This window comes from Echiichthys vipera, assembly GCF_963691815.1.
Source record: "Echiichthys vipera genome assembly, chromosome: 5".
Taxonomy (NCBI): Eukaryota; Metazoa; Chordata; class Actinopteri; order Perciformes; family Trachinidae; genus Echiichthys; species Echiichthys vipera.
The window spans coordinates 31,682,264-31,705,867 of record NC_139830.1 but is presented as its reverse complement, the minus strand read 5'-3'; the positions used below and the strand labels follow the sequence as shown (position 1 = coordinate 31,705,867).

General features: G+C 41.3%; 1 protein-coding gene across 12 annotated transcripts in view; it reads left to right on the top strand.

The window, feature by feature from the left end:
- The window catches only part of myo18ab (myosin XVIIIA b), a 199,368-nt gene that overhangs the window by 35,875 nt on the left and 139,889 nt on the right, over positions 1-23,604 (top strand). For 5 of the 12 annotated variants that reach the window (XM_083914285.1, XM_083914295.1, XM_083914289.1 and 2 more), the window contains exons 1-7: positions 5,445-5,568; positions 9,022-9,130; positions 9,515-9,547; positions 11,189-12,421; positions 16,106-16,168; positions 19,923-19,988; positions 21,237-21,324. In XM_083914285.1, the coding sequence (XP_083770411.1) occupies positions 9,092-9,130; positions 9,515-9,547; positions 11,189-12,421; positions 16,106-16,168; positions 19,923-19,988; positions 21,237-21,324 (1,522 nt within the window). In that variant the 5' untranslated portion in view covers positions 5,445-5,568; positions 9,022-9,091. Of the gene's footprint in view, positions 1-5,444; positions 5,569-9,021; positions 9,131-9,514; positions 9,548-11,188; positions 12,422-16,105; positions 16,169-19,922; positions 19,989-21,236; positions 21,325-23,604 lie in introns of those variants that run through there. The other 7 variants (XM_083914286.1, XM_083914292.1, XM_083914293.1 and 4 more) reach the window with 4 other exon arrangements.

The window sequence follows — 23,604 nt, the reverse complement described above, 5'->3', positions numbered from 1 at the left end:
CCTTTTCATAAATGAAACCTGATAGTCATCGTAGCTTTCTGAAAAGTTTCAGAAGTACAAATGTGCTCCTCTCAGCTGATCTTGCTTTACATCAACCCTCGGACATATGACACACTTCCCTGCCATTCATAATACTTGTATTCACTTGTGAACACAGTGTTACATCACTGCATTTCTCTCCTCGCCCTTCTTACCCCACCCTCTTCTTTAAGCTACACCATTACCAAAGACTGCACACAGCCCCTCCTTCCCATCGTCAGCTGGACTAAAGCTGTCACTCGGTCATTTCACAACACACTTTGTTTGCACTTTATCTCTCTCCCTCCATAGAATATCATGGCAGCCGCTGGGAAATAATGGAAGCTTTGTGTGGCAGCTTGTGGAGCGTTTCCTGGTACTCTGGCTCCATCTCGTGGTCAACAGCAGAGGTGCTGCAGCAGAGCTCTGCCGCCCGGGGATGTTTGTCCTTTTGTGGGTGGATAGTCTAATGTGTGTTTGGAAGGATTAAATTTGCTTTAGTAGTGACAGTGTAAGAAGATTTAAAGTTATTAGACTATATTCAACCCTGACTCATCTAAATCACATGCCTAACTAATCTGAGTACATTTTCATGTTTTGGGAAGAGGTGGATTTTTGGACATACAAAGCACAGAACACTGGGCTTCAGGTTGACTTTTTCAGTATTTAACCTAAACACTGACCCTGTCCCCAACCTTCGCTGCGTGTTTTGTGTTTTATTAACTTAACATTTTTTTCTAAAGTGCCAGGCGCTAGGAGTGTACGGGCATTATGAGGAAAACTGACATTTTTACAGGTACATTCACAATGTCTGTGTCAACTGGCATTAAGCTTTTGCCAATATTTTAAGAAATAATATCACAAGGTCCACATACCCCCCCCCCCCCAAACTTTCAGCCACATCTTGTTGCCCTCATTAGCATGTGAAGTTAACCTCAGATTTTCCCTTAGTCTTTCTTTCATTTCAACATGTAGGATGCTGTGCCTAACTATGAAACTTATCATATACAGCACACATCGGACACCTTCCTCTTCTTTTGTTCCTGCACTGTAACGTCTCTGAAAACACTGAACCCAAAATCACAAATTCAGAGAATCTAAAAATAGCAAAAAACAAGGCAGAAAACCTAAACTGAGGGGGAGAGGCCAAAAAACCTCTAGCAGAGGTCTAGGTAAAGTCTCCGGCAGAGCAAATACCGACATGATGAGAGCAGGGCATGTGGCATGACCATCTGACAGAGGGGGAATGGGTTGTAAATGAATGGAGACTGGATGGTAGGGTTCTGAGGATAATGAGGGCCAAGTGTGGAAGTGGTTGGGGAAGCACAGGTAAAGAAAATGAGGAGAGTTAGTGATGAGCAGATGAACACAGGTGAAAAAACAGAAAAAGCAGTCCCTAAGCAGGTGACCCTGTGACACTGACACACAGGGCTAGAACAGAAAACATCACTGAACACATACACCGCACAGTTTATTTTAATTCCCCATGTTGCAGGTCTGCTTTTTATATAGCTTCAAGACTTTCCATACTATCAAATGTGGATATAATTTATCAAAGTTTGTGGTGTTGAAATATCATTACCTTTTCCACCGAAATGCACTCATACACATTACTTGTATATAAGTGTGATTTAGATGAGACAACAACTGGCTCCTCTGTCCACACCTTCTTCTTTGCCGTGGTAATGGGAAATATGATATGTCTGACAGTGTGGGGGTGTTCAAAGTTGATGTGAATTGCTAGTCAGACAGAGACAGCAGGTGCAGCTAGCTCAGAGGTGTCAAACTGCTCCAGTAAAGGGCCGCTGTGGCTGCAGGTTTTCATTTCTACCAAGCAAGAATACACCTGATTCGACTTAATCAATCAACAGAATGGCCTTCACACAGATGATTTGTTGGATCAGGTGTGTTCTTGCTTGGTTGGAATGAAAACCTGCAGCCACAGCGACCCTTTACCGGAGCAGTTTAGCACCCCTGGGCTAGCTCCTTATCAATTCCTTTTTTTGGAAAACAGGGCCTTTTTTCTTCTATCCTCCGTGTATCTAACATGTGGTGGCTTTGTAATGACAGCCGGAAAACACAGGTTGAGTCCTGCTGTGGCATCCATTCATCACTGCAGTGACATGTGTCTCTTTAAGTTGGATGAGTGTAAAGCTGATACTATGAAGCCAGCGAACAGAGTATAGGAAATTGCCCCCTCAAAAATATTTGAGGGGCAACATTTGCCCCCTCTGTCTTAAAAAAGCAGGCCATTTAAACCTTGGGGGTACTTTTAACAAATAGTATTTATTAAAATGCATACAGTAATTACCACATGGTGCCAACATGAGTAAAGCATTCCATTGTTATCATCAATTAATTTACATGTAACAGTGCTGTATGTGTGAGTGGGTTTTAGAGAAAGAAATGGAAATTAATGTCATAATCAATAAGATTTGAGGTATCTTGTTTCTAGTGGCCTCTTTGGCAGTAAGATGTAACTGCAGGTGAGCCTGTTCTTTCAGAGCCTCCATCTTGTCACATCTTCACCGTCACTATAGCTGTTTCTCAATACCAAGTTCAGACTTGTGGACTTAGTAGTTCAGACTTGTGCGACTCAGGAGTCCACACTCTGGAGGACGCAGTCCGGACGTTCCCGATTGGATCAGCAGCGGACTTGATGACGTCACCATCTCAGCTCGTCTTGGTTGTCAGGGTTACCCCAGGACCTCACATCTCCGAAAACGTTGAGGCAAATTTTAAAATAGGCTCTATCTTGATACATTGACCACAGCTTCATAGTTTAAACAACTATATTCTGACCTAAAACATCTTGAATCTGCTTATCATGACACAAATACAGTAGTATTTTGAAAATTATAACTCAAAGTTGTGTGTTATCTCCTGCGTCATCTTCGCCGATGTTAAGGTGAAATGCATTATGAGATACCTGACTGTCTGAAGTCCACACAAGTAACCTCCCATGCATCCTCGATAAAATGGGTGGAGCAAGTTACATCCGGGCGTTTGGACTGTACTCGCCGAGATGTGGACGTTAGAATTGGTCCACCAGAACACAAGTACAGACAAGAACGCAGATTGAGACTATTAACTATTATATTAAACTTCTGCCCTTACTACAAGCCTGACTCAGAAGTTGGAAGTTCCAGATTTCTGATTACAATGAAACGCAGCATAACCGGTGACGATCTGGGCCGGCAGACCAACGACTGTCGGCAGAGTCACTAACATGGAGGCTTATTTACATTTAGAGAGGGAATGTCTCCACAGATACACAGATATTGGAAAACTCAACAAAGAGGCAACAAGTGTTTTCATTAGTGGGTCACAAGATCAGTCACCATTGTTTGAACTCACTCTGCGATAGATTGGAACCAAACAGACAATTAACTAGATGAAAATCTTACGGATTACAACTTTAAATGAAGTGAATGAAAATAAAATGATGGCTTAATGTAGCATCAGGGTATTAACTTAAACAGGTAAATATAATTATTTTCCCTCTGAAGTCTTTGGGGTCATTTTTGCCCTCTGACCCCTGTCATTTCTGACACTTAACACATGTCTGTTTCCTAATATGAGAATACACTCATTCAACTATTGTAGTTGAGTTTTGAGAGGCTGCATCACAAGACAATGCCCAGCTGTTTCATTCATTGGCAGCAGTGAAGGAAGCATGCATATTAGTTCCGGTAACATGCTCCACTCTGCTTCTGCTTTCTTTGCTCAGCCATGCTTTAAATAATTTGAGCTCTTCCTCTCTGCTCTACGGAACAGTTTCACACAGGAAGACCATGCGACTTACAACACACTCAAATGTGGACATATAGAATGTAAAAGTCCTGTCTATCTACTGGAACAGATGGTAGGTGAAGCAGGGGAGAGAAGGTTTTAGTTGGATTCGACGTTGAGACAGCTGAGGTACTGGATGTGGGATTAAAGCAACCAATGATGAATGGACAAAATGTAAAGGTATGTTACCAGTGGATTGGACGGAGCATCAGAACTCTAATTTCTAAAGATATTCAGGAACAAGCAGAACTCAAAGGTTGTTATAACTCGCATGTGCACCGATCCGGTAGTGATATCAGGCTCACACTAACTCCAATAGCTGGATTAGGTATCAATGACAGTGGTACTGATCAAGTTAATTCAATTTTTAATTATCATTATTTTTTAGTAAATTCATATATTTTATTACATACATTTCGTTTTACAAAGTTAGAAAAGCAATATTTCAGTCAAGCCTATTGTTGCCTTACACATAACAGAATAATCCCTTATATGCCTCCACACAGTGAGGCATACAGCTTACTATTTAAACACAGTCACACTGTCAGATCGGTACTCTGATACCCAAAGCCCAGGTATCTGTACCAGGACTGAAAAAGTCTGATCGGTGCATCCATTGAATCAATGAGCAGCAGCTGACATCTCTTGGCGTTTGCTCTCCAGCTCGCTGACAAGGCTGTTGAGCTACTGTTCAGAATCTGATAGAATATCAGCTGTGTCTATACCACTGCTGTATGAGCATGCTTTTTTTAAATAACCAAGGCACTTCAACAAAACCTTTATTTAGTGAAAAAAGCAGTGATCAAAATTAGAAAACAGTAATTATTGTGTCAGAAGAGAAGATTTCAACAATGTTTTCTTCTCTAGGATTCAAAAATGAACAGGAAGTGTAGAGGCCACAGCTTTGAATGACTTCAGCACATCTGCACCCAAAGGGCATCAGTATTTTCTCACACTGCTCTGGTTTGATCTGCGTCCATTATGACTCAGTCTCTTCCATAGTTCACTAACTGGAGTAGGTTTCTTACACATTACTTTGTGACCAAGGATTTTACAGAGATTCTCTATGGGGATGGAAAGCTGTAAATCACGATGTTTGTCACAATACGATAGTATTCTTTGAACAATAATACGTTATTTTCTGACACAAAGTCTGCCAGGTTACAATTTCGATTTGATTCACTTCAGGGGCCTGTGATTGATATGAGATCATATCATCTGCACATTCAACACAGAAAAATAGATCACATTAACATTAATGAGCCATTAAAATATGATTTGAAAATTGAAAAAAAACGAAACCAATAATGAGCGTGAATTTCAAAATAAAGGTACATCTTAAAGATGTGTCTATTTACACACAGACACACGCAAATGCACACGCATGTACAGAAGCAGCTGAGATGACAGCAACTGCAGCAGCATGTGGCTGAATAACGTGGCTGCTGATTGGACAGTGGGGGTGGTGGGGGGAGTTCATGGCAGGGCTGTCCAGGCTGGAGAGCAGGGGCCTCTATTTTTACCCTCGTTCAACACCCTCATATCAGAACAGCTGTCCCGGCATCTCCTGTCTGTCCCCTGTCAGGAATAGCCAGCCTATCAGAGTGCTGCCCCGCTCCTCGGCTCTGCTGTTTCATTTTCCGCCGTGTGTCTCTAGCCGCTCACTCAGATCTCCTCGACTTTGGCCACTTTTGGATTTCATTGGGGACTTGTGAGAACTATTTGGATACAGGAGTTGTGGAATTACCTCACTAACAGGTAGAGCAATGTGTGACAACTTACGTGGGATCTTTTGTGGAAAAGCTATGACCAGCGTGGGGCCCCGAGGTCCCACTGCCGTTGGCACTATTTTTAGACTAAAGTTAGCTGAGAAGGTAGCTCGAGTAGTTTTTAACTGAAAGTAGCATTTTACAAAAGCAGCTTTTGTGCCATGATGTGACAGTTCCCCTTTCCCTGTGGAGTGGTAGAATTTGAAGTGTGTTGAAGGTTAGTTTGTGTGGTTTGTAGAGGGGGACACATGTTCAGAGGGAGCTCATGTGCTGGTGTTTGACCTGGTGGGAAATGTAGCTGAGACTGAGATTTAGTGAACTTTCATGCACTGTGTTCATTCATATTTAGCATGTTGCATCATTGGTTGCAGCACTAGGATAAAGTATTTATTGTTACTGAGATTTTGAAATGTAAAGTTCTACTCACACAGTATCATTATGATTCTGTATTATCACACATTTCTGCAGCTGAAATGTATGATCCTGAGGGGAAAGTTTTCAAATCAGGAACATTTGGTCGTGTAATAGTGTGGAGCTCATCAGAATCAGAAATACTTTAATAATCCCAGGGGGAAATGGTTTTTGTTTCAAACACCAGCTATACAAACAACATATTTAACAACAACAATTTATACAGATAACATATATTAAAAAAATATAAAAATTCACGCATACCTTTTCTTTGCACATCAGTCCCTTTTTGATGTATTATTTTAGGGCTGCCCACCTCTGAGTCAATTAGTTGACTAATTGGTCGTTTTGTTCTTACTCAACTTAATTTATTTAGTCCATTAGTCATTTTTGATGCCTTTTTCATGTTGAAGGACTTATTTCCAAGACACTTCTTAGCACATCTCTGGTAGGTAACACCCTATATTCTTTTTCAGACATCTGCTCTATGTGAAAAAAAACCAAACATCTTTATTGTATAAATAAATAAATAAATTAATAATACAGTGAGTTTTGAATCATTTAGTTCAAATAGTTGAGATCAAAAACCCCAGTGGTTGGGACATTCCTTTGCCCTGAAGCAGCTGCTTGTTTCTTTGTGAGATGCCATGTGTGAGCTTGTTTTTTGCTTCGTAGTCAAATAAACTATCCATTCCAGTGAAATGCAGATTCATCCTGTGTACATGTGCTATGTGCAGTACACACTTTGCTCAAAAAAGGCAGTTTTTGTTTTAATAATTGCTTCCAATACAAATTGTTTAAAGAGTTCTGTAAAGCTTTTAGTCATTGTGTGAAGTGAGGTCCAAGTTATAGAGAATGTAAACAAAAGGCTCCCCTGGCTGCTCTGTAAACGTTGAATAGAACACAAGGGGTGTTAATCAGCTAATACAAGTGAAATGATTGAATTTGAGTCAGTGTCTCTTTGTGGTCATGTCCCTGTTGTTTTGGCTTTATTTGTGAAAGAATGGTGGTAAAATGCTGTTGGAAGTGGGTGTGTAATTTGGGTTATTAAGTTGTCTTTTCTGTAAAAGTATATATTATCCTGTTAGGACTGCATTAGTCATCTTTATACAGTATCTCTGCTAATAAAATAAGTCAAGCAAGCTTCACACAGACATGGACTGGAACTGAAAGGGGGTCATCTGGCCCACAGCCCTACAGTACCACTGTCTGATCCAAAAATAAACAGGGTGGTCAGTGTGCTAAATCAGGGAGCACTGATAACAGCCACTAACCAAGCCAGACCTGGACTCTGTCCAATACCCAGGGAAAAGCTTGACTGTGTTAAAAGGAATGAGATAAGTAATAAAAGGCAGAAACCTGTGACTTTACAGTGTAAGCTTGAGTTTTTCAAAACTGCTTGTATCAGATAGTATATTTCAGTATTTTCTACTGATATTGATTTAAAACCAAGTTTTGAATGGACTGATCACATTCTATTGAATCCATATAGCACCTATGTGAAAGTGATTGACAGTGAGAATTTTCACCAAATCTAGACGTGGACTGTCCCTTTTAGTGTTAAAAGGTGGTTTAAGTTTGTGGCTTGCTTCTAGATGGACAGCCTGATTCTGTGATCATTACAACCATATGAAACCATATGGGAAATGTCCTCCACCTATGCACTAAATGCTTCTATATTGATTCGGTAATAAGTGTAGATGACAGAAATACACATTAAATTCATAATGATAAATGTTAAATTAAAATGTGTGCAATATTTGTACTGGTTTAGAACAAATTGACCCCAACAGAAATGAAGGTAGTATTATTATAATTATTATTACTAATGAAATTATAAATCATAAACAGGTTCGTAAGATGTCGTACGAAAAGTTATGCACAGAAATTGGTAAGGCGATGACCGGACGTCGACTACTAAAAGCCGCCAAACCGTAAATGGTCAGCTGCGACAACGCATAAGAAACCTTGTTACGGGACTGATTTTAGACAACAAAAGGTGACTGTTAGAAAAGGCCGTGGTTTGATTTAGTACGTCCAAGACGTGAACCTGCTCGGGTGAAAGTCCTGCAGCTGCTACTCTCTTCGGCTGTCGTTCTATTATGAATAAACTGAATAAACTTTGTTTGATTGAGCTGGGGTTTCTGTACAACGCTAATCACACTTAGGCGCCCCCACTCCACTAGGGCTTCATTACAACGGAAAAAATGGATTTCAGGATTTTCTGAATTGATATCAAATTGGAAAATGTTGTATTGCAATGCATTAATGAAACAATATTTTTACCCACCACTAGTTACTGGCCAATCCAGTTCCATTAAATATGTCATTACATTGATCTGTAAAAAATATAGAGATGCTATATTGCTATAAAACACCCAGATATACAGCATGGCAGTAGCTATGACTGTAGACATTATATTGTCTCTCCGTATATATCATCATAACATCCAACCCACATCTCTAAGAGAGACGTCATTTCATGGTAGAAAAATCGATCAAAGCATCAGTCTTCAGTGAGCAGTGAGCAGGTGCTGGTGTTGGCATGGTTAGCGCTAATACTCTTCTTTTGGAACAAACTATCAGATCCTACATCACTCATTGGCTAGCCTGATTTTTCTATAAGCAGATGCAGGCTGAGTAGTGTGAAAATATAAAGATAAAGGGAAATGTTTGATGTCAGACAGAAGGAAGAAGTAACGTGAGGATGCGTCACCATTTTGGATTTTTTTTGCATATCCTTTAAAAGGTACCAGGATCAAGATCGACTCACTAGTATGCTCTTAGGCTTTCAGGGAGAGTTGGAGTGAAATGATCTTTGATCTCTTTTTTCAAAGCTTTTGAATTTTGAGTGTGGTGTATTTTTGTAATTGATGTTTTCATTTGTCTAAACCTGCTCTAATCTCCTGTTCATCCTCTACTTCTCCTATCCTCTGCTTTGTCATCAACACGTGGCTCTGCCTTCATTGAACATTCAATGACCTTTCTGTTCATCTGTCTCTGTGTGTTCTCACCATTCTTCCTCTCCTAGCTGCTCTCCACCTCCTCTTCCTCCTGCTCTCATCTCATCCATCACAGCCCATGACAGCAGATCAGCAAACATGGCATTCTCATCTCGCTTTTCCTTCTGGGAGCAAAAGGGAAGTCTCATTTGGACATTTCATAAAGCACTCTTACACTGCATGGTATTCCAGTGTTTACACTGTGTATTAACATGTGTGTCTTTAGAAAAGTGTGGCTTTTGCTTGTATCACACTAAGAATGTAAGGGCTTTCACTCGTATATAAGCATATGTAATAGTCACAGTGACTTTGTACAATCTATGCCATTTGCTGGACACTTAACGGTGCACATTTGATAAACTGAGTGCATCAGTTTTTGTATCTTTGCTTTGCAAAAATATTTTCTATACAAAAGATCCCAAAATGTGCATGTTTTGAGGCTTGCACGGTGTGTGATGGAAAACAGCTTAATGTAGTGTTGAGGTCTTGATCTGGTTTTCTTTTTTATATCAACACATTTAGATCAAAGACGATAACAATCCAGGAAGCAAGAGTGTAAGTAAATTGTCCGTTTGACTTGGGTACATTTGTTTCTAGCTGCCAGAGCCATGTCAGAACTGTCTTATGTCTGCCAGGGATCAATCTACGTCTGGTGATTTATCTAGGTGTTCTTTGTATATATCTTAGATCAAACTCAACTCATTGAAAGTAAACAAATATTTTCATAATGATAGCCTGAACCTCTCACCTATTTTGGTGGGGTTTGCTTCTGTTAATGTTCCATGAGGGATTCAGAATAATGCTCTTGATAAACCCAAACCTGTCATGAATACACATTTCCAACTGATAAATGCCACCTGTACATGAGTAGGTGCATGTTCAAGAGATCTTGGGCCTCATTTATAAAGCTTGCTGCGTACAATAACCTTGCGTAGACAGGCAGAAATGTGCAGGGTCAAACGTTGGTATTTATAGAAAAATTATGTGGGGAGAAGCTCGGGAATCAGCGACACTCAATGGGAATTCCATTTATGGAAGATACTGGTAGGAAAAGTGGGACGACACTGGGCGGCGATCATCTCTGCACAATTCACAGCAGGCAGGAATTTATCGGTATTTATAAAGGAAAGATTGTGTGCAAATGTGTGCCACACAGTTTTATAAATTTCAAAGAACGCATTGTTTTGGGAAGGGTTCTACGCACAGTTTTATAAATGAGGCCCCTGATCATCGTTCCATTTGTGAACAAGTTTTGTTCACAAAAGTGTTAGCAAGAGATAAATAAAGAACACTGCAAAACCAAAAGTCCTCTTTTATCAAGAGCAATTGTGGTAAATGTACTGTACAAGTGGTTCTGACATGAAGCCCATTGGAAATAGGTAAAACTGTATTAAAGTGTTTTTAAACAGTTCAAATCTTCCAGGGAACAAGGCCGTCCAGCATACACCCTAACTCCTTAGCCAGTCATGATTGGGAGCGCTACAACAGCCATACAAATGTGTTGAGAATGGTTTGTGCATGCTGTAAGCAACTGGTCATTTGGTACTTAGATAGTCAGTAAGCAGCTAGCTCTTCAGTTCTCTTCTGATAGTTCGGTATTGTTTTTGTAGTTTTGGATTTAAAGTTGTCTTTCAAATTTGGAGTTGTGTGCTTGGTGATCTTTCATCAGCACACCCACAAAGGTACCAAATATTGAGGCAAATGTGAGACTTGGGTTTGCATGAATTTATGGACAAAACTGACGGACACAGTTTCTTGACAAAGTTTTATATCATAATTGCATTAAAGAGATACTGTTGCCATTTCAATCCAGGTCTGTGTCATGGCAAAGTGAGCATTGTGTTCAAATTAATAGTGTTTGGTCCGTCTCTGTGGTGGAAGCCCAAGTGAGTGGAGCATCAGAGATCTGCTGAATTACACATAAAAAAAATGTTTCTTTGAACTTTTTCCATGAAATCAGGCAAAAACAAATCACACATTTGCCTCAATATTTGGTACCTTTATGGGCTTTTCTGTATAGGTTAGGATTAGTCTTAAACTCTTATCTTTACTGGTCTTCAATAATTGTTGGACACAATGACAGCAGACAGTTCAGCTCAACATAACACACTAATATTTTGAATTTTAAAGACTGGATGCTTGGATTTTCCATCATTATTCACATCCTTATACCTTCTCTCTTTCCTCTCTGAGTAGTCAGACAGTGAAGGGCTGTCCAGCCGGGCCAAGTCAGTGCCAGCTCTAGACCCTGGCAGGGGGTTATTCCGGGCAACCAGTCCCCCATCAGTTTCTCCTTCTGAGTCGGGAAACCGGTTCAGGAGTCCCTCCCCACCTAAAGTCAGGACACCTGTTCAAGTGCCAGAACGCTTCAAAAGCCCTGAGCCACCATCAAAAAAGGCAGAGCAATTTAGGAGTCCTGAACTTGCACAAGTTCCTCCAGAGCCAGTTATGAACAGTAAGCAAGAGCAAAACGGCATAGTGGGCAAGAGTGTGGTCAACGGTACAGCCAACGGTAATATCACACTTTCAGGCACTGACACCAACCAGATGGATAGTACAGAGGACAAGGGCCTGACACGTAAGAAAGTAGTAAAGGTGGTTCGTCGTGTTGTCAGGAAGGTCCTGCCCACCGAAGAGGAGGAGACCACTGTGCCAACACAACCTTCGGACAAAGCTTCACAGGCAGCCAAGCCTGCTGCTGAACCAGTTAAAACAGTGCAAGCATCAGCTTCTAAGGCTGCCATGATGTCAGGGTTCTCTTTTAAACATGAAGTCATCAAAACGGAAGACAAAGATGACATTTCTCGAGGACTGACAAACCTCATGGTCAGAGGCAGGACAAGGGAGCCCCGTCCACGAATTTGCAAGGATGAACCACCAGAAAAAAAAGAGTTGGAGAAGAAAAATGAGAACACAGAGAAAAATGTCCAGCCGGAGGAGATAAAAAGAGAGAAGAAAGAGGACAAAACTACCCTAAAGCCACAGGAGGTCAACCACAAACCTACAAGCCCTGGTCAATTTATACAGGATGTCAAATCTCCTGTGGTTTCTGTAAACCCGACCAGCACAGCTTTTGTGCGCTCCGCTCTATCTCCTTCCAAATCTACTCATTCCAGACCTTCATCTCTCCCGCCAGTTGTTGGCTTTATCCCAGCTCCCAAACCCTCACCATTGTCTCCCCCTCCTGGCTTCATACCTGCACCCAAACCAACTGCTGCCAAAAAAGCCATCCCTACAAATCCTCCTTCTACCAGCCCAGTGGCCCAAAGATCTTCCTCTCTCACTCCTCCATCACGTTTCACCCCAGCTCTCAAACCCTCTCCACTTGCAACTCCTATGAGCCCTGATCCTCTCCGTCCCAGACCTAGTCTATCCGCTTCCCCTCGAGGAGTCATTCCCATTCAACAAACTGCTGTCAGTCAACAAGAGGTAGGCTGTCCATTGACCACACTTCGCATGTCTGGTCAACATTTGGGACCTTGGTGTGGAAAATGCATGGCTATTTGAAATGCATGTTTGAACTAAAAGAGCACTGTGGAGTTTGCTTACAGACTAGATATTTTTGTTACCTGAATTTATCACACACAGTCAGTGTGAGTCACTTGATAGCCATTGTAACAAAGCTACAGAACATAAGAAGGAACACAAGTAATAGTAATAGGGCTGAAGTCCTGCTTGCGTCAGTCAGTTGGTTTGCTGTTCATCTGGTCGAAGGCCCAACACTTTGGTAAATGGTAAATTGACTTGTACTTATATAGTGCCTTTCTAGTCTTCTGACTACTCAAGGCGCTTTCACACTGCTTGTCACATTCACCCATTCACACAGATGGCAGTGGACATCTACATACCATCTAATCTAACCATTCACACCACATTCTCACACCCATGCGCAGCACAAGGAGCAATTCAGGGTTCAGTTTCTTGCCCAAGGACACTTCGACATGTAGACCGGGGGAGCTGGGGAGTTAACATCCATGAGTGTCGTGTGTTGAAGTTTATACTCGGAGACTGTAGTCAATGATATGCATTAGCACTTGGGCACAGGTTTCGGTCTCAGTTCTGTGTACATGCTGAACTTAACTGGAGTGAGATATGACTACAAGACTGCCATGAAATATGGGATATTGGTGGACCTCAGACGATGTTCTCTTAATGCTTTTGGTATCTCTCGGGCCTTTTGTGCCACAATCACTTTACAATTTCCTCTTGACCAGTATCTGGTAAAGTAATTGCAGGAATGCCATGAACTTTCCTAACATGTTTGCTCCCAAGAAGATAAACCCTTTAAAAGACCACATTGCTTTTCTTGTATTACTACCATTAGGACAAACTAGATAAAAAAATAAAACTGCATGTTTTATGTTTTGTCTGACATATTCTGCGAGTGAGGCTCTATACTTTTGGTCATTAGTTGCTATTTTTGTCTTCTTATTTTTGGGCACTGAACAAGTCAAGCCATTTTATTTGACAATATCTCAATTGCTGAGTGCCTTGCTCCCGGGCAGGAGAAGGAAGTATTTTTTTACTTCCTGAGCATAATTACCCATACTGGTGACCTATCAGTCACAAACAGTTTATTTCCTCCTCAACTTTTTGCTCTTTTTGAAGTTTCTAGGGAGTCTACCATTAAAACAGGATGGACCGTTGCTACTTGTCTGTCACCCATGATGGCAGAGTGTAGCTTATAAGTCTTGTTTATAAAGGTAGTCCCACCCAAGACTGCTTTAAATAAGGGACTTCAGTAGCCTAGCGTGTCTAGTCACCAACAAGAGACTCACGTAGAGCCAATTACTGCAGTGCTGCATTCTGGGAGAGGAACAAAGCAAAACCCATGAACAAGCACACTTAGGGCCTCATTTATCAATCTCGCGTGAAAACGGGCGCAGATCTGAGTGCAGAATTGGTCGTATGGCAGGACCCACGTGTGATTTATGAAACATTCGTATCTGACCAATCTCAGCGTACGAATGAGCGGGCCTTGATAAATGTGGCAGCTGAATTCGACCGTCTTCAACATGTTACGCCCCTAAATATTCCTGTTTTGGAGGCCTCACCCACTGAGGTCAAACACGGAGAGAAGGAACGCAGGTTAGAAAAGAAACTTTTCTGACACACAGATCGGCATCTTGACATCCGAGATGGAGCAAAATAAAGATGTGCTTTTTGTCAGCCTTAAGAGTGGAATAAAAGGGGCCCATAAAAACGCTGTATGGAAAAGAATAACAGGCAGTCAACCCGAAGCAGCGCTCCACTGTGACCCGAGTGCGCCTGTGCGCACTGTTGGACAGGTGTTGTGCCGTATTCAGCACACCTGCCCGGAAATGCACCCCCTCGCATTATAGGTGATATTCTGGATCAGAAGGCTGTTGTTTCCACCTAAAGGAGTAGTTTATATACAGGTAACCCAATTAAAAGCACACACCTTTGAACATATGAATTGCAAGAAAAGCTGGGATTATATTTTGGAAACGCTGAGTCAAATACATTCAACTTGCTCAAAAAATCCATTTCATTCATTTTGTAATTATGGCTGCAGTATATTTCCACAGAACATACAAAAAGGTGTTGTTTTGTGTTCGCTATTATCCAAGTTTGTGTTTTTAAACTCTTTAAAATAGTTTAAAGACTGTAAGTAACCAATGTTCTGACCGTTGTGGGTTAGCTGTATATAAACTACTCCTTTAGGTGGAAACAACAGCCTTCTGATCCAGAATATCACCTATAATGCGAGAGGGTGCATTTCACAGCAGGGGTGCTGAATACGGCACAACATCGGCGCTCTTGCTCTGTAGCGGGGTTTGCCAGCGGGGTTATTAGGTATTCCGTAAGAGAATACCTTTGTCACCTAGAACCAATTTATCGAGGGTAGCCACCAACCGAGGAGATGACTTTGGCTCTGCAGTGCGTCTTGCTGCAGCCCTGCACAACACATTCATTCATTAGTTCAATGTCGGGGTCGCGGGGAGCTGGAGCCGAGCTGTTTTGAAATATAAAAGAATTGTGTGTGTCCCCTGGCCACCACGTTTAAAAGCGACAGCTTGGCATCACAAATCACCTGTACATTTATCTAGTGGTAGTTTTTGCGATTGATGAATGCGTAATCATTCATGGATGGTGCCTTCAGACGCACATGAGTACAATCAATTGCTCCAACCACAATTTTTATTTTTTTATTCGTTTTAACAATCCGTTTTGATCTGTTCTTAATATGTGACTGCTTATGCTTAATGACAGCTGAGGTTTGTTAATTATTTTCAGCCATATTTTGCTGTGCCGCACCGCAAATACACATACTGAAATGTGCGTACACGATCTCAGACCAGACGTGAGATTTGATCTTACCTCCCGCTCACGTCCAAATTGATAAATGCCGACGCTTGCCAGGAAATGGTCGTACGCACGTTTTTCTGCCGTATGTTCGTTTGATAAATGAGGGCCTTAGTCTCTAGGAACTTTACAGATAGACGGTTAGAAAAATAGCGGACTTTTCCTGGGCTACTGAATTGTTGTTAGTTTACTCAAAACACATGCTGCCAGTCTCATCATTTTGGGATGGAGGGATATAGTAGATTGGAAATTCGTTTTTTTATTTGCTGGAAAGATATAAACTTCCTTATGACAAATATTTATGGCATAAATACAACCTCTACATTATACTTATTGTCGTTATAAATATATGAGTTGCATCAGGGTCAGCTCTTTGACTCAGGCTGAAGGGCCTAAGAAGGCTGATGTCTGCCCATATTTCCATGGTGCATTGATTTGATTTGCTGTGCTGGTTTGTTGCAACTTGTGCCTTGCGAAAATATATTTCTCTAAACCAGACACTTGTATTGTGTGTCATTGTTTTTGTAGTGCACATGCCATTTAAAGCATCTGTGAACATTTACTCTGGGAGTACTACTAACATAGTCTTTAAAAATCAGATTCCACACCAACCCAAGATGTTTTGGTAATGTTGATGACAGAAGTGTGAGTGTGCAGAGTCTAACACAAGTACAGACAGTCTTGGATTTTTATTACTTTGCACTTTTTTGTTTGTGTGTAGTTCTGGGCCTTGCTTCAGCTTCATCAGTGGTCTTAGTGTCAATGTGTTGCTGCTTTAACCTGTAGGAGGAACCGCTCAGTCCCACAGAGGAAGCTCAGAGACGCCTGATGAGGATCTTCGGTGCCCCAGTAAATCAACCTGCTGTCCATCTGTGTATTATTGATGTCCTGTCATGGCTTTTTGTCTCTTTGTCTATCTATTTCAACTCTTTCACAACCACAACATTTTGTGCAAAACATTTAGTTCAACGGCATAAATATATATATATATATATATATATATTAGGGCTGGATAGGTTTACCGAAAAAATCCATCCCGTTCAGTACGCATGTCACGGTTCGGTACACGTGTGTACCGTTCGGTTTATGAGGTGCAACGTAGCGTAAGCCTTCATGACCACTGTCCTCTCTTATATCTGTCTCAGCGTGTCAAATTCCAGTGCGCTGGGAGACTTGCTCCACACGCTCCATGTAGGCACACGGCCAGAACGTTACGCACGCTTCCGCTACGCACGCTCCCGCTACGCACGCTCCCGCTACGCACTCTACCGCTATGGTGTTCTTTGTGGGTTTTTTGAATCCTCTAGGCAACAACTCGCTAAGCTCCATTCTGTTCATTTCAGTCTGGTCAAATCCGTGGTTAAATCACCACATCAATTTCTCTTTCTACTCTGAAAAAAAGAAAAGTTGTCACAGAAAACCGCCAGTTCACCAGAGAACGGACAGAGAATTTTTTGTTTCTGTCACTGTGAAGCCTGAGTTTACTCTGCAGCAGGAGAAGTTGATAAAAATCATGCTACTCTGCATGTTATGTTCATTTTAACGTTCATTTGTGTCAGTCCAGTTTTTGATGAATAAACTAATGTTTCATATCTGCTTGTAAGCCTGGTAAAGTAACTAGTAACTGAAGTAATCAGATAAATGTAGAGGAGTAAAAAGTAAAATATTTCACTGATTTGTAGTGGAGTAGAAGAATAAAGTAGCATGTAAATAAAATACTTGTTTTACAATATCCATTAATGTGATGGTCATGTTTTTACAGCTCCTCATTTTGGATCATTTTCGTCAACCGGCCCCAATTCCAAATGAATTGAATAACCCTGATGTAGCCTTTATTCAGTCAGTTCAGTGATTGCTGTTTAGGCGTATTTTAGTGAAAGAAAACCTATTTTCTTCATTTTTTCTAAGATTTGATAATGTCTAAGTGTTTATATTCTTACCTAGAAGGCAAACAATTGTTTACCTTTGCCAAATATATATATAAACGCGTAAATGCAGCAATGTCTCTCCTACTGTTTCAAAATCTCACTTCACTTTCATTTAAGATTGTTACAGTAATCCCTAAGCAAGCTGCCTTATTATTTCAGTTTTTGCATGATTGCATGTCATGTCCTTAAGAATATCTTATTAAAATTCATTTTTTAATTATTAGGCTACGGATCTGATACATGGTATTTTTAGAATCTAAAACAAAATAGAAAAAAACAACCGAACCGAAAAACCGTGACCCCAAAACCGTGATATGAACCGAAAAGTGGATTTTGTGAACCGTTCCACCCCTTATATATATATATATACACACACACACACACACACAGTATATTTACTGTATATATAATATAAATACTGCTGATGTTCCACTAAAAAAATCCAATTGGTTCTACTGAAGGGTTGTTGTACTGTCATGTGTTTGTTTTTAGAAGCTCAGCCTCTCTAACTTAAATAATGATTGTCCCACGGGCTGTGAGCATTAGTCACCATGCCTAACATGCTTAGTTTATTGGTGTATATTTAGAAAGACACACAGCAGAGAAAAGTATTAGCATGGTGTCTCTTACTGGGGCAGAGCAGTTGGTCTACCAGTTGTGACTCATGACGGAGTGAAATAATATCCAGTGGGCTCGTGTCCTGGCTCCAGCGCTCTGACCCTGTTTCTCTGGCTTTCATCATGCACATGATTGCTACAGAAGTTGAATCTCAGTTTCCCAGTTGAAGATTTGGGATCTTTGCTTGCTTTTGCAAACTCATTGGAACGTTTCTTACACACACTAAAGATGTCTGGACAAACTATTTTTTGGTCCTTTAATATTGGGTATCTGCTGATCTAGTTTGGTTCAATACTCTTTTCTAAATCAGGGGTACCCAATTCCGGTTCTGGAGGGCCACAGTCCTTCATGTTTTAGGTTTCTCTCTGCTCTAACACACTTGATTCTAATTCTCTGCTCGTTATCAAGCAGCTGAAGCTTATCACAGGTTTGAAAAATTAGAATCAGGTGTGTTAGAGGACTGGAATTGGGCACCCCTGATCTAAATATTGATGAAAAATATCATCTCCACCCCATAGTTACCATTTTCACTTTTCCATTAGTCTGTCACATGTCCATGCTCATTTCCTTTGCTTCCATGCATTGTCTTCATCCAAAGTTCCATGTTGACCTTGTGTTCTTCTTTCTCCTGTTCTTCCCCTCATTCTCTTTCCTTCTCTCCATACCTTTCACCCTCTGCTTTTGCTGGTTGTCGTCTCGCTGTGATTGCTTTGTGGCTAAGCTGGAGCTGGCAGTCAGTGTTTTGTCTCCTGTACAAGCCCCTGCCCCTGCTGCGCCGCAGCCCCAGGACCCTCTTCAGGGCCTCCTCCAGGTACCGCAGCCCTCCAGCCTTCCTCTGGGCCTCCTGGCTGGAGTTTGTACTTTTGTGACTTGTCGGAGTGTAAGGCCCAGAATCCTTCTAACTTTCCTTCCTTTTCCTCATCTCCCTTGTCTGCAGTATTTCCAAAATCTTTATTAAGCTGAGCCATAAGATTTTCCAGTCAGTGTCCTCAACTGATATAATGGAAAATATATGGAGTTTTCTGTTTCAGTGTTTTAACATTAATTCATTCCAGAGCCGCTGTTTGACTGATCAGATCTGCTTATCTTTTACTGTTAGCATTACTGTGACTATAATCCTGGTTGTCAGTAGGAGAAAGTACCATGTCTCCTGGTCTCAATACTATCGAAGACATTTTATCAAGCTGCAAATGATGAAAGAAATCTCTAGTAGTGATCTGGGAATATCGATGCTAATTTACCTTAATCTCTGTTAATCCAGTACAGAGATATATGTAGGATGTATTTGGCTTAGTTTAAGCAGGGGAAAGTATGTAACTCTGTATGTAACTAACTACAATGGATGCTTTGGTGATTAAGTCAGGTAACAAGGTAAAATGCTTTTATATTATATTCCCCCTTTGCTCCCAGTCTTTGTGCTACATCAGGCTAAATATTTCCTAAACATATGTTTGTACTGGAAACAGTGATGAACAGCTCTTTATTCATCTGTATGCTGGGTTTGACAGCAAACCCCAACCCCTAAAGACTACTTTCTTAAACAGTCACTGACTTTTGGAGTGTCTTTCAACTTTCCTTTTTATGGCATCGACATGAGATGTAATCTGTAAAGGCAACAGCATGGCTCATCAGGCTGATAGAGGCAACCTGCATGGGCTTTAACTTGTGTATTGAGGGTTGGCATGCATATCTGCCTGAGTGTTGTGTGGCTTATCATTACGTCAAGATTTCACGATGAATCTTTGACGAAAAGATTGATGAAACTTTTGTGTTGCCATACACCCATTTTATTCCATGAATCTATGAACATTTCACCATGACAGTGAGGTATTAATAACAGTTCCTTTCACCGATAGTAGTCAACTTGATTTCTCTCACCGGTGTGCTGGGTCAGTGTGACAAACTACACTTTGTTCAGATGCAATGACAGTCTGCAGCTATGCAGATGACACATTTCTCGGTGTGCTTATCCATTCATGTTTGTGTGTTTGTATAACACTTGTTACTCATATATATAACTGTGACCTTTGACCTCTTCATGCTGGCCAAATCAACAGGGATCAGTGGAAGAGGACCCTGTAGCCCTTCTTCAGGCGTCTCATGCTGCAGCTCAGCAACCCCAGGTCTGGTCTGCACTGTGCCTGAGTCTAATTCACCACCAGCTTGTCCCATGATCACCCTGCACTGTTCAATGTCATACTGTGTGTTGTGCTCTCTCCCTTTGCTTGTCAAGTGTGTCTTGTTCACTTTTCTCATTAAAATTATGTGAAATTTAAGCAGTTACCAAAAGTTAAAGTGAAATTCTGGCGTAAAATCATCTCATGGTCTTTTTCGTCACTTGCACACAATAAGCCATCGAGGCAGTTGAACTATTAATGTAGATATCCCGAAGAGTTGCTAACAGTCGCTAACCACACTGATTAGCTCGTGGCAGTACGGTGAAGGCATTAAAACGGCTATTTTAACCACTAATACTGCTGAAAATAAAAGCAAACCTCTGCAGCAGCATGAGAAGAGTCCCTACACCGGAAACAAAGCACCAAAAACGTAGTTGGTGAACCCAGAGTTCATTAAAAGAGTGTTTTAAAGACTTAACTACTGGCCCCTGTACTAGCTCCTCTCATAGTCAAGTCCATTCAAGTGGATTACCAAAGTCAACCCAAAAGTGTAGGGACTCTTCTCATGCTGCTGCAGAGGTTTGGTGTTATTTTGAGCAGTATTGGTGGTTAAAAAAAGACGTTTTTATGCCTTCACCGTACTGCCCTGAGCTAATCAGTGTTAGCCACGTCCTGTTGTTAGCGCCTCAACCTGATTTCTCCGTTAATAGTTTATACACGAAAAAAACTCTCTTGATGGCTTATTTGATGTATGTAAGTGTGGAAAAAGACCCTGGGATGATTTTGTGCTGTAATTACATTTTAAGAACACTTAATTGATTCTTTGGGTTTACATTCCAAATATATTTCTTTCTTTACTATGTATTTATTATTCGATTTTTTTTTTTTAGTTTTAGTGTTTTTGTGTGTGTGTGTGTTTCTCACGTTTGTTTTGTCCCCTTTGTGTTCACTGAACAGAGGTAATCCCTGGTATTTTTGTTACCAAGGTTGCTTTTGAACCCCCTTCACGCACCCTGAAGGAGCAGCAGTGCCCAGTGGACTGTTAGACCTTTGAGTCCATTGTCATCCACTGCATGGCCATCATCTTGGCAAACTGTTCCTTTGCAACCTTTCAGCATGTGCTGGTATCAAACTGAAACTACCGGTGGTTTCAGAAAGAACCAGTGTGACTATGAGTGGTGCAGTGATGTGACATAATAATTTCTTCATCCATGCTGTCCAGTCATTTCTCTCCTTGTCCTTTCTGTCCACCAGGTGAAGACAGAGGAGCAGATTGCAGCGGAGCAAGCCTGGTATGGATCAGAGAAAGTCTGGCTGGTCCACAAAGATGGCTTCTCCCTGGGTGAGATGGGGTCACTTGGCTTCCTTCTTTAACACTTCTAATATTGGTAACCCTTTCTATGAAGATCACATATACAGTGCATATGCAGAGTGAAGTATAATGCATTAATTATGCTTCATGACTACACTCCTGGGCTTGGCGATATGGCTGTAAAGTGTATCACGATAAAAGTGTTACCTAGCGGTGGATATCGATAATTATTAATATTTCTTATGACATGTTTAAAATAAGGTGGATATATATGAAAATCTCAATGAACACTTAGAGTTGTACTCCATAAGAATTGAGATCCCTTGTTTCTAGCGGTCTCTTTGGCAGTAAGATGTAACTGCAGGTGAGCCTGTGCTTTCAGAGCCTCCATCTCACGTTCATGGTTACTATGTGTGTTGACTTTTTATTAATATATTTTTTGCACTATGTAAACTTCATGAAACACATTCATCTCTCTATGTCCAGTCCGTCCCCTATATGTTCCCCTCTTAAATCCATACACACACAAGCACACACAAACACACACACACACACACACACACACACACACACACACACACACACACACACACACACACACACACACACACACACACACACACACACACGCACGCACACACACACACACACACACACACACACACACACACACACACACACACACACACATTCCTATTACACTTCTGTCCTTACTACAAGCCTGATTCAGAAGTTGAAAGTCAGATTTCCGATTACAAGTGAAAGCAGCATAACTGTTAGTGATGATCTGTGCCGACAGACCAACAGCTGTCAGCAGAGTCACTAACATGGAGACTTATTTACATTTAGAGAGGGAATGTCTCCACAGACACACAGATATTGGAAAACTCAGCAAAGAGGCAACAAGTGCTGTCATTTGTGAGTCACATGATCAGTCACCATTGTTTGAACTCACTCTTTGATAGATAGTATGACGCAAATCCAATAGCTTTAGATGCTTGTATTTCGCCGCTCTCTCACATTTGCACGGTTTCCTCATCTTTGCTCTGCACTGATGGCGTTCTTCTTCTTCTGGATATTCCGGCAGGATAGACGCCTAAATGCACGTCACATTCACAGTTTATAGAAGAAGAAGAAGAATTCCTTTATTTGTCCTGCAATGGGGAAATTCAATTTTCACTCTATTATTATTTTTTTTTACACACACACAGGCCTGAAATACACACACATGCACAGACAGGACCTATATACATGCATTATGGAGAGATGTGTGAGCGAGGGGGCTGCCAGTGACCGGCGCCCCGAGCAGTTGGGGGTTAAGTTCCTTGCTCAACAGCACCTCGGCAGGGCCCAGGAGATGAACTGGCACCTCTCCAGCCACCAGTCCACGCTGCATTCATGGTCCACACAGGGACTCGAACCAGCAACCCTCCGGTTCCCGGCTAAGTCACCTATGGACTGAGCTATCCATTATATTTTGTCCACAGGACCAGTCTGTTTTCCCCCAAGGACTAGAGTAACAGTGGCTTTGGTGAGCCCCTGGATGTCTCCTTGAGAACTTTGATGGCGCTTACCGCAATCTCAATGCTGATTGGCTGTTGCAGTGCGATGTCGCCTGAAAAGTTCAATATTTTTAACTTTATTCATGTCTCTTCAACCGTTCCACCCCTTATATATATATACACACACACACACACACACACACACACACACACACAGAGTATATTTACTGTATATATAATATAAATACTGCTGATGTTCCACTAAAAAAATCCAATTGGTTCTACTGAAGGGTTGTTGTACTGTCATGTGTTTGTTTTTAGAAGCTCAGCCTCTCTAACTTAAATAATGATTGTCCCACGGGCTGTGAGCATTAGTCACCATGCCTAACATGCTTAGTTTATTGGTGTATATTTAGAAAGACACACAGCAGAGAAAAGTATTAGCATGGTGTCTCTTACTGGGGCAGAGCAGTTGGTCTACCAGTTGTGACTCATGACGGAGTGAAATAATATCCAGTGGGCTCGTGTCCTGGCTCCAGCGCTCTGACCCTGTTTCTCTGGCTTTCATCATGCACATGATTGCTACAGAAGTTGAATCTCAGTTTCCCGGTTGAAGATTTGGGATCTTTGCTTGCTTTTGCAAACTCATTGGAACGTTTCTTACACACACTAAAGATGTCTGGATAAACTATTTTTTGGTCCTTTAATATTGGGTATCTGCTGATCTAGTTTGGTTCAATACTCTTTTCTAAATCAGGGGTACCCAATTCCGGTTCTGGAGGGCCACTGTCCTTCATGTTTTAGGTTT